The sequence below is a fragment of the Melanerpes formicivorus genome, unplaced genomic scaffold, assembly GCF_026170545.1.
Source record: "Melanerpes formicivorus ecotype bairdi unplaced genomic scaffold, bMelFor1.0.p_v2 SCAF_5, whole genome shotgun sequence".
NCBI classification, from domain to species: Eukaryota; Metazoa; Chordata; class Aves; order Piciformes; family Picidae; genus Melanerpes; species Melanerpes formicivorus.
The window spans coordinates 13,189,852-13,208,774 of NW_027142357.1; the positions used below are offsets into that span (position 1 = coordinate 13,189,852).

The following is an 18,923-nucleotide window of genomic DNA, read 5'->3' on the forward strand; positions in this document are numbered from 1 at the left end:
TTGCCAGGCCTTTGGAGACAAATGTCAAAATCTATTGCAGGGACAGTTGCACTGGTAATGAATTTCACATGTGGAAACTTATATGTTCCAAACTCTTAAGTTTAGGTGCAAGGGTCTTGGGTGAAAACTCACCAGTAGATACCTTGATTCTGCATGCATCGGGAAACTGTTTTAATACAGATTATACAAGGTGAAACCAGATACAGCTGTTATCTTTGAAGTTACAAACTTCTGTGCAAGCAGTGCTATGTCTTTTTGGGTTTTTATTACCATTTTTACTTTTAAATTCTTGTGTGGTCCTGCTTTCTGTACTGCATCTAGTCCCAAGCATTCAAGAGGTGGTTGCTGCTTAATCAGGTTCTGAACACCAACGGGAGGCACTGCTGGGCATCTTGGTGGAACTTTTTGAAATAAATCTACTCTCAGACTAAATCTGAAGTTAGAATCAGCAGGCTTTGCATACCACAGCCTATCTGAGTAAAACCATTTTGAGTATAAACAAATACAAACTTTCTATTTAAGGATGAAAAAGTTTGAACATGTGGTGCCAGCCTAGTAAGTCCTTTGCAACTACCTCTGCCCTATACCCTTATCTGTGACCTTCTTATTCATGTGCTCTTGCATTCTCAAGTCTCTACTACTGTAGAACTAAAAATCAAAAACAAGTAAACCCCCCCAAAAAATAGAGCAAACCAAAAACCCAACCAAATTTATTCAATATTCTGTTCACTGAACAATGTCTCTTCAGTGAACTGGATGAGTCAGAAGTCTTGTTGAAAAAATAAATGTGGTCATGTAGGTTTTCCCAGTACTCGCACACAAGGGACTACACTGGATTGAATGGACAAGCTTAGATCTGATGAGTTTGAACTATGTTTGTCTTCAGTGTTTGTCTAAACTTTTGTTTGGGGCAGTCAGACTGTTAGTATTGGGTAGCACTGCATGTGGTGTACTTTTTTTTTCCTTCACTGTCACAGCATCAAATATGTGACTTCTCTAAAGTTTGTTGATGAGTACTGTTTAAAAGGAATTCCTTGCAATCTCTTTAGTTTAATAAAAGAGAGTCAAAGTGATTAAGTGCTTAGAAGTCACTTTGAGGTGATCACTGTGGAGGAGCTATGGGGGAAGATCTGGTAGTAATGGAAGAACTTAGGGAAGACTTAACTTTGCTATTAAGCTGATGATCTGTGATATTTCACCAGTACAGCATAGTCCTTTGCTGCTTGATTTTCTCTTCTTGTGTTCTAGGCCTCAGGATGCCATCCTCTATGCTGTCTGGCATACTCAACTGGCCTTTTTATGATATTTTGGTACAGCTGAATATTTTTGCAGCATTTGATTGTGGCAGTTACTGCATGTGAAGTTCTGAAAAAGTTGTTTCTTTTTGTTGCTTCACCTTTTATCCTTAACATAGTTTGTCCTTTTTGTAGAAGCCAGTTAAGAAAGGTTTCTTGCACTTGATACTTGATGTAATAAAAACTATGCATTTCACTATTCAGTTTTAACAAACCTTACTGTATAGAAAATGCTGCCAGTTAGATGCTGCCTCAGTAGCAGCATGTAGCAGTGTGTAACATTCAACCTCAAACAGTGCTAGTTGTGGGCTTAAGCATCTAAGACTACAAACACTCAACTTGGCTTTCCTTTGGCTCTTTCCAACAAGCTAAATGAGGAAAAATACTGTTGGCAGAAATGACATTTTCTTGCTGTTCAGGGAGAGCTCCAGTTCATAAAAAAATAGAAATCTCTTTGTTTTTCTAAAGAGGAATTATCAAGTTAAGGATATCACAGTATCACTAAGGTTGGAAGAGACCTTGAGAATCATCGAGTCCAACCTGTCACCACAGACCTATGACTAGACCATGGCACCAAGTGCCACGTCCAATCTCCTCTTGAACACCTCCAGGGATGGTGACTCCACCACCTCCCTGGGCAGCCCATTCCAATGACTAATGACTCTCTCGGTGAAGAACTTTCTCCTCACCTCGAGCCTAAACTTCTCCTGGCACAGCTTGAAGATATTTGGAAAGAAATTAGCATTTTTTGTTGGGGGAACTAAATTTCCTAGTGTTGGTAGCAGACCGATGGCTTCTGTCTGGTCATTAAGTTGACAGGGGAGACATGGAGAAGTGAAGCAGTCTACTTGTCCATAACCAGCACTACCAGTGGAAGGCTGGGGTACAGTAATCTTGGTTCTTGATAATGTCCTTCTACACAGAAAGTTGGCATGAGATGATGGATTTAATTTGTGTGAGTGCTCACAGTTGCTGACTTTGAACAGATCTATGGTGTGCACTGTGTAATAAGCTTGACTGGTGAAGCACAGCTCCTGTTCATGAGAGTTGTCAAGAAAGGCTGTATTTGCACTTTTCCAGTTGCAGATTCATGGAAGTACTTTGCTGATCATGTATAGGCTCCAGACCTCAGCTAGAGGTAGTGCTACAACTAGAAAGAAGTGTAAGTTTAGCTATTATAGTGACCCTTGCTGGGGCTTTCCAAGCTTCTAAGTACTGGAGCATTCTGGTTGTAGTAGGGATTGATGTTTTGGGTTTCGTTGTTGTTGCTGTTATGAGGTGGAATTTTTTTTTTTGGTTGGTTGGTTGCTTTGGGTTCTGTTTGTGCTGATTGGTGGGTTTTTGTGGTGTTTTTTTTTGGGGGGGGTATGTATTAATTGGGCTTTTGTTTGGTGTGGGTTTGTTTTCTTTTGGTTTTGTTTTTGGGGGGGGGGTTTCTTTCCTCCTGCTGTGAGAGGTTGTTTGTGTGCACCAGCTGGCTCGCTTTTCTGCATACTTTTCTTTTTTTATTTTCCTTTCTTTGTGTGTGGGTTTGTTTTTTTGGTGGTTGTTTTAAGTCTTTCAATGTCATTTAGAATTTTGTAGTTCAGCCAGGAACTCTTAATCACTTCATCTATTTCTTCATGATCACATGAGATGATTTACGTTGATCCAATAAAAAGTCTTTAAAGGAGGTCTCATTTCCTAGTAAAATTACATTGAGCTATGCTGTTTTGCAGCTTTACCATGGATACTGACAAAGGGCTTATTTTAAAATAAGTCAAACAATCTGCATTCGTAGTAAAACTTGCCACCCACACCCCAGTCATCTCAAGATCAACTTTAAAACTCACTTGCCCTTTCTTCCAAAAACATGGTTTGATGGTGCTCTTGAGGGTGTGGTAATAACCTGTCAGGAAATAACCAAACTTGAAACCAAGACCTAGACATCCATTGAAAAAAGTTTCATAGTTCACAAATTGAAATAACTTGAGTTGTGTATGGTGGAAGTAGTGGGGCCTGACCAGTGGGCCCTGAACTAAAAGTTGGCCTCTAGATGAACCTCCCAACCAAATCTTACCTATTACTGGCATCTAAGCATTAGTGAAATTTGAATTATCATTAGTGTCTGTTACTAGTATCTGGTTATTAGTAAAATATCTGTTAGTGAAAGATGGCTTAGACAAAATCTAGTTGTGAAATGCCATGGGAACGTATGTAACTTTCCTTATTTAGAGACAGACCACCAGGGCCGTGAAGTTGGATGTCCAGCCTTGTGAGGGTGGTGCGATCAAAGCCAAAGAGATAAAGACGCTCCCTTGGCCTCCTGCTGGGCTCTAGCCAGGCTCTGGGGAAATCCCAGAGGAGGGTGAAGTCAGAGGTTTCCACATTTAGAATCACGTAAACTTGTTCATTAAACAATATAAAAGCTGAGATTTTTGGAAGCTTCACCTACAAGTGGATGTGCTGCATAAGACTTGCCCATTGCTGGGAAAGTTTCTCCAAATCCTCACTGCAAGCAGGGCTCCCCAGCAACTGTGAATATGATAAATATTAAATGCTCAGTCGCTTGTAAAACATCTGTAGCTGATGGGGTAACTTCTCAGTGGAGAAAACAGAAAAAATCAGCATCACTGGCATACAAAAAGCACACTATAAAAATAAAGCTTTTCTACAAGATATAGGAGTTTAATAGTCAAAAATATCTTCATCTTGCTCATTAATCACTGTGGGATGAATGTGTGGAGAATGTGAAAGAAAAAGTGAAAAAGCTCCTTGGCTCAGAACGGGAGTTGCAACTACTTAACTTCCCACAGCATTAAATAGTATATATATATTCTCTTATTTTTATATATGCATTCCTCAAGACAAGGGATGACTTAATGATATAAGATGTTTATTATCAAGTAAATATCAATATTTTTGTTATTGGTTGTCTTATCTGAATTATACAGAGAAAAATATCTAGCTAATAAATGTTTCCTCTTCACAGCTTTGTAAGAGAGGAATGTGTATTACGTTCTTCCAAAAAGTACTGTAGAAAGTTGTGGGTTTTTTTCCTTTATGGTCCCTCATTTCCATACCTGGCTGTTTCTAGATTTGTGTGTTTGGAGACAGTTTTTAGGGAATGTTTTATGGTAACCATGGAACAGAGTTTGGTCTGAGACTGCTCCTAGATGTTGTGACAGTAGAAATTGTCAGCATGACTCAGTGAAGGGAAAATAAGTGTCTTTGTACCTAGTAGCAAACCATCTTCCCCCTCCCTCCCCACTGCATGCTGTAGGTTAAAATTACTTGATTCAGACAATTATTTCTAGGCTAATTCATTATAATGGTTTATCACTACATGCCAGGCATAATTATTCTACTTTCATATTGCATCCCTGATACATCTAGGAAGTGACAAGCAAAAAATCTGGATATTTTCATCTCTACAGTACACTGACATTTGGGTTATTTTGAAATAACATTTTATTAGTAGTGTTTAAAAGGAAGACATACCCCTTGTGTATCACATACTTTCAAGAATTTTTCACTTTTGTATTTTACAAAAAATAATTTTCAGCTTAAATTTTAAAAGATTGTATTTTTTAACGTTTTTCATTGGCTGTGTCAGAAGCAGGCAGTACATTCCCCATGTACCAGATGATTTCCACCGCTCCATCCCATGCATATAGTTTCCATCAGCTTGTTAAAGGGAATGGTGACATTCATGATTTACATAATAATGAGATGTGAAAGCTGCATCTGCTTTGATAAATTTTGTTCATAACCTCTGGTTGAAGGTTCTAATCAGCTTTAAAGCACATACCAAATGAGTGATTCAAAACTGATTCTTGTACATAAAAATGCCTTAATGCTATGAAGCTACAGAAGTTATGGTATTTTGAGGCTTGTATCTGCTGTGGAAATAAAAACCATAGATTGATGAAGATGGCTTTTGATTCGACCTTTTAGTGCAATAGCAGATGAGAGTATGTTTCATTGAAAAGAAACATCTCAGCCTATATAAAACAGGACTAATTTTTAATTAGTAAGAGCAGGAGCCAGAGGCAGACTAGTACACCTACAGATGCATGTATAGCTGGTATCTGTGAGTTTGTTTCTGTATTCCACAGAGAGCCCTAATGGGATAGAAGGGAAGCAGTAGAGTTTGAGCTTTTCCTATCTCCCTGTGGAGTGAGCTTAAGGATTTACTGAAGCAGTGTAAGAACAATTCATTAATTGGGCTGAGTCTGGAAACTTGCCAGGTTGCTTTTTCAATCTAGTCATTTAACCTTCTTTTACCCTGTCAAATATCATCTCCTGGCAGATGAAGCAAATAACGGCTTAAAGCCAGGCAGCTCAATATTTAAGGTGCATCTCTCAGCGTGTGTGCATGGTTTACAAGTGTGGATTTTTGCAGAACAGAATAACCTGTTATGGTGGTTTTAGGCTATGCCTTTAAAATCTAGTTACAGATTTTGAGAAGAAAAGTAGAAAAATATGATTAAATCACTATTGGGTATAAAAAGGAAAACAAAAGATTGTTCTAAACAAATTCATTGGATAAGTATCTAGAATAAGAGGAGTCATACCAAAACAATTCTCTCTTCTTTCCTCTTCTCTGCTGTTTTGCTCCACTTGGGAGAGATTAACCTGCTTGTCAGCAGGCCTTGGCTGAAATTGTTTAGTCAAGTCCAACGCACTGCTTTCTCTCTGCTTCTTTCTCTTGTGGGAATGGGGGGGTGGGGTGTGGGGGGGGGGAGGGGCAGAGGGGCAGTGGGACAGCTTCCCTGGTCTCTGACCAGGGGGATTTTCATGTTTGCTAATTGTAAATAACTGTATAATCTTGTAGGTACTGCGTTTTGTACATATTCATTGCATTCCATTGTAGAGTGTAGTTCTTTCATGTAAATACAGCTTCATTTGCTTCTGAGCTGGTCTGGCAAAGTTAATGCTGGGGGGGGGAACTTCAACCCACCACACTTGGAATGCATGATACATTTTTCTCATCCTCACTGCATACTTCCTTACCTTGGTGTTTTTCACTTTATAAAATATAAGTAGTGCCTGTGTCTAGCAACTGCTTTGAAACTTTGAGGTGAACAGGTGACGTATGTGTCAGAGTACAGTCTTCCAATTGTACTATTTATCGTTGCTTTGCCAATAACAAAACTCCTGATGGCTTGATCAGGCTAAATTTAGGCCACAATGAAGCACACTGACCAATTTATGGTACTGTAAAATAAGTAGCCCTGTTGTATAATAGGGCACAAGGTGGAAAGCTTAGTTTCTGCTACTAACATTGGTAAAACTAATTCTCTTTTCTGTCATTAAGATACTGGCAATGTGTATATGTATCTAGGTTCTAGAACTTGATGTTTCAGTGATTTCACTGTGCATGCCAAAGTTTAATAAAACTGTGTATATTTAAGCAGTTGTGCATCTCCACCTTTCTATTTTTACATGCAGACAAGTTTTGTACTTTGATAACTTACATTCTGTTAAAGGGATGAACGTTCTACTGCAAATTAGAAATTGCCAGTAACATATATTTTCAGCAAAGTTGTGCTGTACTAATACTGCTTAAAAGGCATCTCAGTATGTTTAATATAAGATCTTTGAAATAGAATTTCTTACAGGTTAGTCAAACACATCCTCATATGGTATGTTCAGATGTCACTTTCTTTCCATATTAAACACATTTGTATAATATCAAAGATCATGAGATATTTTCACGCTTCATATGCTTATCATATACAAGCTTCAAAAAATAGCAATGATTCAGGATAAGGGACTGCTATTTGAATTCTTTGCATGCTTACAGATGTAACGAAGTGTTCTTTCCTTCAAGCTTCACCCACTTCTCATGTGGCTACAGTTTTTATGCTTCATCAAAGACAGCCTGAACATAAGCTTAGCTGTGGCTGAAATACGGTGCTGTAGACTGAGTCTTGGAATGAAGATATATTCTGTAGAGAAGTGAAAAAAAAAAAAGAGACTTTTTGCTAGAAATTGCATGCCAGAATGGATTTCAGGTTACCTGACAAGCATGAATTTTATGGAAGAGCCAACAAATGGAAACAGATGTACTTACCACTCTTAACTAGGAAAAGCAACAAACCCAAACCACTGAGTTTAGCAGTATAACTCATCTATATAGAGCCACTTATTTCAGTATAAACTTCAGTAATGATGGATATGCAGCTTGTAAAAGAATTAAAGATTAAGATTGAAATGGCAGAAATAGGAGTAGCTAAAATTTTAGAACCAAGACTACAGAATCACCAAGGTTGGAAGAGACCTCAAAGATCATCAAGTCCAACCTGTCACCACAGACCTCATGACTAAATCATGGCACCAAGTGCCACATCCATTCCCCTCTTGAACACCTCCAGGGATGGTGACTCCACCACCTCCCTGGGCAGCACATAATAGACTACTTATTTACAGACAGTTGTTACATGTCTTGCTGCGTTATCAGTGCACTGTTGATTTCCCTTCAGCTACTGGGGAAGGAATTCAGTGGTAAACTTCTGTTTTGCCCAGAAGAACAATGGGGGTTCCTCAGGAGGCAGAAAAAGGGGGGAAACCCCACAACCAGCATGGTTTACAGAGAGCCTTGTGGATGTGGATCCTGTTTGGAAGCAGTTTGTTTAGTAAGTGCACCAGTTTTCAGATAGGGGTAAGTAATAGCTACAGAAGTTGTTTGTTTTGTTTGGTTGGGGTTTTTTTTAATGTATTTTTAATAAAAACACTTCTGATTATCAGATTGAAACAGCACAGAGATGACAGCAAGTGTTGGCTTCTGCATAGTTCAGGGGTCCAAACTGCTTTCTTGAATTGCAGATGTGATTTTAATCTTTTGGTTCCCTTGTCACCTGTTGGTGAGTTTGAATGTTGCCTGATTTATACAAAAATGTATCATCTGTAGCAGTTAACCCAAACTTGTAATGGGCATTAGTGGTAGCTTTGGGAGAGTTGTTCAGCTTTTAAAAAATGAAATGCCAATTAAAGCTTGAGAGTTAGTAAGAATGATTGTGAACTGTCACTCGCTAGAATCTGCTGATAGCACACCTGTATGTAGCCTAGCTTAAAGTTCATGAGTATGTATGGAGAAAATACAGCCCTAAACCACTTTGAGTTTTCTTAAAAGTATTTTATTTCAGCAATTTTTCTTATTCTTCTCCCTTTTCAATATTTCTATGGTTTGTCTTTAAGGATTTGTATTTTGAACCTAAGTCCATCTTTAGGGACTTGTCTCAGGGTCATAATTCAACCCTGAGCTCTCTGCAGCTTTCACATCCCATGTTTGTATCACATATGTCTGCAGCCATGGAAGGGAATATGATGGAAGGGAATATGTCCTTCCAGTTGTTCACTAGGTCAAGCCTTTTAAGTGTATTTAAACACTATCAGTGTAATCTGTATAATTATCTTCTGGAAAAGTCCACAAAATTTTATGTGGATAATAATGGTTTGTGGAGGGTTGTGTTGTTTGGTTTGGTTTGGTTTTTTTCCCAAGACCTTGATTAACCTTGTCAGCTCTGCCCTTTAATCCCAGTGCCTCTTGCCTGTCTGCCTTTGCTGAATAGTGTCTCACTCCTCACCTGTGTGGCAAGTACTCATGCACATGAGGTCATAATCTTACAACTCTGGTATTAGTCCTCTGATCCATAAATTCAGTAATCCCAGGATGAAGTCTTAACAGAGTATCACTGGTTTTGGTGCAGCAGACTTCACTACATGGGGGCTCATCAATCAACTCCTTTACCAGAGGTTGCAATGATGCTGGTTTCACCTTTTTTTAAAGACGTTGTTAACAACAGCAGCCTTGGTAGATGATTTTTAGACTTTGATATCAGGTGCTAATAGGAGAATAGCCATTTGGAAAGGTACTGACCTTGGCTTTTCATCAGCTTTTCAGTGCTGCAGCATGAAGGTGCCCAGTGCTGCGTGGCCTGGCCCATTGAAGGAGTTCAGCACCCAGGAGAGCTGCTGCCCCTTTTCCTTCTCCTCTCAAGGTCTTGTTTGTGACTGCAAGTTAAGGCATAAATGAAAACATCCTGCTGCATTTCATCTCCCCATCATATTCTTTCCAAGGTGTCACCAGCTGTTATTGGACATCAGGGTCCTGTAACAAATTCCATAGCTTGGAGTTTGAAAGCTTGTAACGCTTGGTGTGTGGCATTGCTGAGTGGTATCCCATATGATTGATGATACAGATCTGATCACCGTAATGACTCTGTAGTCATTTCAGGAATTACATGTGGCTATTGGTCTCCTTTTGCCCCTTGATGAACAAACAACTTTATCCTACTGTCATGCTGTCTCCATTTTTGATCTTTTATATGTTTATTGCTATTAGCAAAGAGTTTCTGAAGCCAGCTGATCTACTAATGCATTGTGCTGCAAGGATAAGTTTTGTTGCTAGGAGTGCAGAGCTTTTGTGGGGTTTTTGTTGTTATTTTGGGGGATTATTTGGGTTTGTTGTTTGTTTTGGGTTGTTTTTTTTGCATTTATGTGTTTTAATGCTCTGCAAATTGACAACCTGGAGACACTAGGAGTCTACCTGGAGTACTAGGTTTTCACAGACCTATCCTCAGCCATATGGGATATGCAGTCATCTTTCAGAGAGCGTTTACATGACAGGTTATGGAGAACTATTGCCAGGCCAATGTGATGTGTGGTTTCCTATGACTGCTCCCAGTGAGAATTTAAGTGCTAACTACTGATTAAGGGTTGGAGAAGTCACTCACTTCATAGCAAGTTTAGCTTTCCATGAGCTGTTCAGGGTCTGCCCTAGGTGGTCCTGCTTTGGCAGAGGGGTTGGACTTCATGGTTTTTAGAGGTCCCTTCCAGCCCCTACCATTGTGTGATTCTTTTTGATTCTGTGATTTTGCTCATCTTCCCTTTGCCATTGGAAGCCTTCAAGGTACAAAGCTGCAAAGGAGCTGCACCAGCAGGCTCTGTCTGTACATGCACTGAAGAGGAGAGGCTTCTTCACTTGCAGGTGTGCTGTTCTCGTGGTAATCAAGGAAATAATGTTCTGTTAGGCACACTTCATTTATTTATGAACTACTTAGCTCACATATGTCCAGTTTCCAGTTTAAAAAATAAATAAATTTCCAAGCATTAGTATCCAGTGACCATAAAATAGTTGACATTACAAAACCAGGATTTTGCAGTGTGAGGATTTTGTAACGTAGTGAGGCATGGCAGCAGTGTCTAGGCAGTAAAGCATGTACTTGTTTCCTGTTTTGCACTGAAGCAGTTACTGCTCACCACCTGCTTTTGAGAACTGAAAATAAGCAAATTGAAATTTTCAGAGTGGAATGCCCATGAAAAATAGTTCATGAAAACCCAATAAAATGCAAGTAATTTATATTTCATTAATTTGGCATTAAGATGCTCTTAGCTGTAGTGCAAACGCTGCAAAAGAAAAACGTGTGGGTAGTTTTGGGGTGAGAGCATGATTATTTATTTCTTTGCACTAAGAAAATAATTTTTATAGATCACTTTAAGAAATCCCAGTCCTTTCATCTCTGTATAGATTAATTTTCCTGAAGCCTCTGACATGTATTAAAACATAGAGTTTAAAAATTGTAAATATTCCAGGCAGAGAACTAACAGCTCGACTCAGTGTCTACCTTTATTCATGCTTCCCAGATAGTTTGCTGAGAATGAGGAACCTCATATTGCTTTTGTGTAATCTAATAATTAGTGAGAAAGCGAGGCTAAATGACAGCAGCTGTGGCCCCAACATACCAGATGTGGCTAAGCGGCTCTTTTTGGAAGAGGTGAGGGATCACAAAGAATCCCAACTGATGGGTTAATCCCACTGAGGGTGAGGGGGTGGAGAGCAATTGTCAGGAAGAACCCACCCCCGACCTTTTTGAGAAAGAAACAAAGAAAGCTTTGCTAGGCTGCAAAGTCTGACTTGCCAGTTGAGCTGAAAAAGTCGGCAGAGTGCTTTTGACTTTGGACTTTTCTTAACCAGGTTCAAGGGAAATTTTTCAAGTCATCGTTCCAGAAAAATCAAAGAATTTCCAAATGCAGTGAGATGCCAAAGTTTAAGATAATTTGGTTTAAATGACTCTCTCTCTTCAGCCCTGTCTTTTGATCTGCTGCTTCCTTGGCACACCTCTTCAGTTGGGCGATAGCTGGTAAGATAGCTGATCTCCTAATAGATTTAAGAATTACTTGAATCATTTATTGAGCTGTGAAAATTACTATCCTCACTGAAGTTACAGAATGGCAAATTTGTGTTCCATACAACATCTGCCTCTTAAAGAATGTGCTGAGGTTGCTTTAGTCTTCCAAATTACTTAAGTTTTCAGATAAACTGTTCTTCTTGCTCGTGCTTCTTGTTTTCTGTTTGGTGGTTTGGGGTGGAGTTTCTTTGGTGGATCGCTGTGGGCTTTTTCCCAATTATTTTTCTTTGTTTCTAGAAATTATTTACTTAAAGAGTGTGTTTTGTCATTTTGATCAGTGGTTTCCAGGCACACAATTTACTTGGGCGGCTGGGTTTTTTTTGTTCTTGTTTTGATATACAACATGCACACACATAGAATATTTCTATATATTTCTTCTAATAAAATAATTTCTGCCTAAAAAAAAAAGGTAGCTAAAGCATTTCTGTTCTGTGTCCAAATTTGATATGAAATATTTACACATGCTTATAAGTGAAAACTGACAAATTCTGTTTGGTTGTAATTTGAACTACTTCCAGTGCTGGAGGCACCAGGATTTGCACTATTTTTTCCTCACCTATTTTGAACAGTGTCTTCAAGCTCTCATTGCTTGTTTTGGCAAAATGTTAGTGGCTTCAAATGGTGCATTGTCACCTAGTTGCAGGGGGATCATAGAATGAAGTTACTTCATTTCTGTTACCAGTGTCTTCTCAAATAGGAGTGAGGTGGATGTTTGAGGAAATATGTTCAGAGCATGTACTGCTGTGGACAATATTAAACACACAACCAAATCCTATGTAATGAGGCAAATACCCAAGAAACTTTTTAAAACAGAATAAGAACATTTCTTGATTCTGCATGCCTGAGATCTGTCTCTCATCTGGATGAATGAAAAATTGCTGTTACTAGTAATATATAGTCTTATATATGATGGTATAGGCTCCTTTCTAAGGGGAATGAATCCTGTGTAAATTGCACTCTTGTCTTTCTCTGGATTGCCCTCTGAACTCTTTTGATTCTTGCTTGCAGAAAACTTTGATAAGATAAAGACAACCCCCCAGCAAAATCCCAGGTCTGGGGCATTGCATCAGCTCTTAATGCACACCTGAGAACTGAGATCAGAGTGGCCTTAGAAATAGCATGCAGTAGTGCTTATGGAGTTCTGTTAAATGCCAGACATTAATCCATTCAAGCACCAAGCATGCCAAGATTGACAGAATTTTTCTTTTTTCCTACTTCTCTTATGGTTTCCAGAATTGAAGTTTTAATTCTTTGTGTGAACAGGATAGAGAAGTTGTTCAGTTAGGCTGTTTTACTTAATTTGTAAATTCATATATGTAATTCATGCATTTTTATTTATTTTTTCCTGTCTGTAGTTTGATAAGGTCTTTCTTCAAAATGTTGCAGGAATAATGTGCTTGAAGCTAAGATCTACATGAAAAAAAGTCACTTACATGTCGTAATTAAAGTCGAGATAATTATCTGACTGTATTTCTGAAAGTCACCTGCTTGAGAATGGTTTTTTTAAGTATCTTCAAAGATGTTTATTATCTTTAGTCTTGGTTATATTTCATGTTATGCAATTGCCAGGTATTGAGAGATCTCCTTCCACCATGCCTGGTGGATGTGGGGAAAGCTGTGGATGTAGTCTGTCTGGACTTCAGCAAGGCCTTTGACACCATCCCCCACAGCAAACTCCTGGCCAAGCTGTCACCCTGTGGCTTGGACAGCAGCACTCTGTGCTGGGTTAGGAACTGGCTGGAGGGCCAAGCCCAGAGAGTGGTGGTGAATGGTGCCACATCCAGCTGGCAGCCAGTTACTAGTGGTGTCCCCCAGGGATCATTGTTTGGCCCGATCCTATTCAATATCTTTATTGTTAATCTGGATGAGGGGATTGAGTCCACCATTAGTAAGTTTGCAGATGACACCAAGCAGGGAGCAGGTGTTGATCTGTTAGAGGGTAGGAGGGCTCTCCAGAGGGACCTTAACAGGCTGGACAGATGGGCAGAGTCCAACATGATGGCATTTAGCAAATCCAAGTGCCAGGTGCTGCAGTTTGGCACAACAATCCCATGCAGTGCTACAGTCTGGGTTCGGAGTGGCTGGAGAGCAGCCAGGCAGAAAGGTACCTGGGAGTAGTGGTGACAGCTGGCTGAACATGAGCCAGCAGTGTGTCCAGGTGGCCAGGAAGGCCAATGGCATCCTGGCCTGTATCAGAAACAGTGTGGCCAGGAGGAGCAGGGAAGTTGTTGTGCCCCTGTACTCAGCACTGGTTAGGCCACACCTTGAGTACGGTGTCCAGTTCTGGTCCCCTCATTTAAGAAGTATATTGAGACACTTGAACATGTCCAGAGAAGGGCAACAAGGCTGGTGAGAGGTCTCGAGCACAAGCCCTATGAGGAGAGGCTGAGGGAGCTGGGATTGTTTAGCCTAGAGAAGAGGAGGCTCAGGGGAGACCTTATTGCCATCTACAACTACCTGAAAGGAGGTTGTAGTCAGGTGGCGGTTGGTGTCTTCTCCCAAACAACCAGCAGAACAAGAGGACACAGTCTCAAGCTGCACCAGGGAAGGTTTAGGCTTGAGGTGAGGAGAAAGTTCTTCCCAGAATAATTGGCCATTGTAATGTGCTGCCCAGGGAGGTGGTGGAGTCACCATCCCTGGAAGTATTCAGAAAAGGATTGCACGTGGCACTTGAAGCCATGGTTTAGTTAGTCATGAGGTGTTGGGTGATAGGTTGGACTTGATGATTTCCGGTCTTTTCCAACCTTATTGATTCTATGATTAAAGTCGGCTCTGTTAGTGGAACTGCCTAGTATCTCACCATCTTTAAACAAGTGTGAATTTTGGGAGGGGAGAGTGTCTTGAAGTTACTTGAGATCACTGTTTTCATGTCTGTGCCAAGATCAAGAAAGTGGACAAAGCCTGTAAAATTTTTTGGGGGTTGGGTATTTTTATCTTTGTACTAGGCTTGCTTCTGTTTTTTATGGAACCACCTTGTTCTTGTGGTAGAATCATGGACATACAGATTCTGAAATGTCTCTAGAACTTATTTTGGGTTTCTGCAGAAGTCTTCCTTTATTCTGGTCTGCGAAAATGTCTCATGTTATACCAGTGGAACCTGCAGTATAAGTTTAAAGCACAGTGTTAGATGGCAACTGAATAAAAATAAGTGCTCAGAAAGGAGTTATGACATTCTAGAATTTGAATTGGCAACTAATGTGCTTCTGCTCAGTTCAGAGTGAACAGCATCGTCTAGAGTTTGGAAGGCACTACAAGGGTGTGCTAGAGTATGTTCTCTCAAGCCCTGGTATACTGAGTATGTCTGATGCCCTAGAAGGGTATGGAGCCAGGGTTATCGGCTCTGTTGACTTCTGCTATGCTGCAAACCTTTTGCACTGTGTTCTACATTATGGTAGCTATCTCCAGGGCCAGGTTCAACACTGGTGTTGGAGACAAAACCACTATTCTTCTGCTTTATACCTCCAAGACACTCATTTTCCTGTGTGCACAGGTAACACTGCAGTGATGATGTGTATATGGCCATAAAGTTCTTTGATGTGGGCTGATGGGCCTGATTTAAAGTGAACAAGTTTAACCATAGATATCACAAAAAAATGAGGCTTATGTCAAAATGGTTCAAAACAATATAAATTTATTTCTTTGTTTCTTTAGGAGACATCACTCAGAAAGGATATGAAAAGAAAAGAGCAAAGCTGTTAGCACGGTACATACCACTAATTCAAGGTAAGAGACTGCATATAAATTACACCTTCGGTGCTAAATCTGTGAAAATATAAAACAGGAAAGTTCTCACTAAGTGGAATTGGCATCTAAACAGTAGTGGAAAATGGAGATGTGCAGAACAAAAGAAAAGTCTGACTTACTGTTTCTGTGAAATACTAAATGGTAGCACTGTTGTCAGCAAACTTTAGTTTGATAACCATATTCAAGACTTCAATACCTTCAAAAAGTAGTAGCTATTACTAAAGGCAAGTTGGCCAGTTTCACAAAATGAAAACACTCACAAGTCATCACTCTCATTCTGTAGTGTGATTTTATTTTTTTTCATTATCTTCTATGTCCAAAAGCTAAAATGCCCAACTTTTTATTTTTATACTGTGACACTGAAATCACTTCCAGTTAAATGTGTTGTGCTGCCATTGAGCTTTGGTCTTATATAATAACCTTAAGCTAGTGCTTCCCTAGCTTGAGGGACTGAGATAAGAGAAAATGAGAAGACAGCTGAGATGAGTGGAACCAATAACAAGACAGATGAGAGAAAGAGAATTAGAGTTACTATTTTGCAGTGTTAGTGTTATGCTTTCTGATCAGAGAATAGAGAGATTAGTGCTGTGGTTTTGGTCCACCTCTAGTTCTGATACCTACAGAAGTTACTGATTTGAAGGAGGAATGAGCATCTCCAGCCAGCTTAATGCAAATTGTGGAATTAGATGATGGTCTTTTGCTTTTGAAATCTTGATGCAGTGACCCCTGTGGCTTATCATAGCAGGATAGTCAGAAGTTTTATTCTCATTAGTTCTCCTGACTGTTGAGTTGTGGTATTTTATAAAAGGATTTATGGTGTGTATTTTGCATTGAACACTTAGAATATGATCTGGTGTTTCATTATGGGTTTTTTCAGCACAGGTTTGTTGTTGGGTTTTATGTTTTGGTTTGTAGTTTGCAGCTGTTTGGGCTTTTTTTGGTGGGTTGAGTATTTTTTTGTTTTAGTTGGGGGGGGGTTGTGTTTGTTTGTTGGTTTGGTTCCATTTGGGTTTTGTTTGTTTTTCTTTTAAGAATGGCTGTAGCTTTTCCCATAGCAAGTTTATAGTATTCTGTAGGCTACACAGGACCTAACCTACTTCTATAAAGTGGCTCATTCCTTGTATAGAAGCAGCTTGGATTTTTTGGTTAAATATTACAGTCAGCTGCAAGCTCTAGCTTCATTCGCTACAGCTTCTCCTCCTCACACCATTTTTCTCTAAGGTACTGTCTGACAGTTTTGTTCATAATACCCTGTCCTCAAACTCAGCTTAAAGATTTCAACACCAGGCTGTGTATGAATTTTAGCTGAGGATTAACAGTTATAAGAAATACTCTGCTGCTAACAGTTCATGTCTTTGGATTTCTGTCTCTTGGTTTAATCTCTCATAATAGTTGATTTACTTTCTCTACTTTTCTCTTGATAGTGATTTTTTTCTTTTAAAATTATTATTTTCCCCTCCACACCCTTAAACTGAAAGGCTGTTTGCACAAATTCTTCAAGTTCTGAACTCTCGAGTGTGCCTTAGCCAAGTACAGCACTTTGTCTTCCATAATTTTAAAATAAGTTTTAAAGCTAGGGTGCAGCATAAAGCACCTTTGTTCTCCTTGTCTGCATGAATACCACTGCCTTCATGTCATATTCTGCCAGCAACACTGGCTCCTGTGCAGGGTTTCCAGGGGTGTTAAACTGTAAATTCAGTTATCTGCTCTCAAAACATGCTCTGATACCTGTATTATTTCCAAAGGTGTTTTGTAATACCCTATTTAGGTAAGCTGCTTATTCAGCAACTCATTCAGCTGGAGCAGTGAATGAAGCAACAGGACTTTTAGCTTTGGAAGAAAAAAAAGGAATATGAAAAAATGTTAGTGTCACTTTTAAAAGAATTTTCTGCACTGAATCTGCTATTTCAAGCTTGGTGTTCAAGACTGTTTCATTCAAGAGACTGAAATTCATGTAACCTAGATTAACAGCAATTGCAAGAAAGTATGTCCTGAGGAGATGGCTGTGGCAGTGCAATTCAGCAGTCAATTTGTCTGTGATCTGAAGTTAGGCTCCACTAAGAATCCTAGGTCCCTGTAGATTTCTACGTGCTTAAATTTTTCTCTTGTTCAGCCATGTTTTAAGGAGTGGTTGAAAATTAGCTGATTCTACTTTGTACTTCTTAATGGATAACACATTTCCTAAGAAGTACTGGATTACCCCATTTGACTACCACTTCTGCCTGGCTTTGCATTAAGATGACAGGAGTCTAGCTTTAATACACTACAGAGTGAGTGAGCAGGCTCTCTGCTTCTGAACACACAGAATGATACTCTGGCAAAAAGACAAAGTTTGCTTAAAGCCCTAAGCTAGCTACTTACTTCAGTTTCCTGACATATGTGTTCCATTAACCTAATTCTAGCTTGGAATTCTGTTAATTGATACAGCCTCAGCATGGCCCAGATTAATGTGTGGAAGTCCCCATGGCTTTGAGCCTCCAGTATTTATTTATTTTTTTCATCATTAGCAATTTGATCACAGGATTTTTTTGTAACACCCTTTGCTCAGTACCATTCCTGATAGGATTCATTAAATTTTGTATTATCTATCAAGTTTTTGCAGACTAATTGATGGTAGTATTTTATATTTGTGACCAATAGCTTGTGTCTTTCTAAAGCTGATTTGGTCATCGTTTCTTTTCCAAGTATATGCCTTGTCCTTTCTCTGTTGGTCTATGACGTAAAGTCTGCTGACCAGTTAGTCTTATCTAATGTTCTTCAGTACTTGAATTCCATTAAACCTGATGCCTTCCTCAGTGCATCAACACATAGCTGTACTTGATGTGTTACAAAACTTTAGCTCATAGTATAGTTCTGATTGGTAAGGTTTCTAACAAAATGTAGAGTGGGCATTGAAAATGCTCAGTAGAATTCCTAGTGAAAGTAGAGAAAGGAGTAATGGGTAAGCTGTTTGAAATGAAAGGTTTTGATTGCTGCAACTTCAAAGTATGAAATTAGAGAACTTGAGATAGGATTGCATGTTGATGTGGTACTTGCAAAGAAGGAAAAACTGGTGGCATGGGTTCAAAAGCAACTGTGGAAAAAAACTACTTCAACTGAGAGGAGAGGATGACTCTTCTGTGAGTCTGCTGTAGGTTTTCCAACTTGAATGGGGACAGAGTCTTTCTATGATTTGTAGACGACTTCTTTGCCAAGACACCTTAGGGTCATCAGGGCTCAAATGCCCTGTATTTCTGAAGATTAAAAGATCTGTGTAAGCTGTCTTTTCCCTGTCTTTGCCACTTTGTGAGTGTGGTAGCTAGAACTAACCTGAGAGAGTTCTGCTAGGCAAAGAACAGCATTTCAGAGATTCTGTCTTGGACAACATTAGTGATTTTTAGACGCCCCTGAAGGTGCTAAAAGTGTACTTGAGTACTTAGAAGTTGCTTGTCAGAAGGACTTGCTAGGACTTGGTAATCTTGAAGATTTAAGAACACTTCCAAGTCAAAGAAGAAATGAGATAAAAGCAAACATGAAAAATATGTTGCTTGATTTCTATCTAATCCTGAGATGACTTGAGGCCATGCTTCAGCAGTTCAGTAGTGGATCTGCACTGAGTCATCCAGTAATACAGACTTGTTCTGCATCAGCTAAATGACTGTAATTAGCCACAGCACATGATGGTCTGTTCCTTATCTCAAGTCTTGTTTTGGTATATGTTAGGAACAAT

The 18,923-nt window shown here is 39.4% G+C and overlaps 1 protein-coding gene across 2 annotated transcripts in view; it reads left to right on the top strand.

Annotated features, from left to right (window-relative positions):
- Positions 1–18,923, top strand: part of DIP2A (disco interacting protein 2 homolog A) — a 102,182-nt gene that overhangs the window by 17,505 nt on the left and 65,754 nt on the right. For both annotated transcript variants that reach the window (XM_068138240.1, XM_068138241.1), the window contains exon 2: positions 15,122–15,193. In XM_068138240.1, coding sequence (XP_067994341.1) covers positions 15,122–15,193 — 72 coding nt within the window. The remainder of the gene's footprint in view (positions 1–15,121; positions 15,194–18,923) is intronic.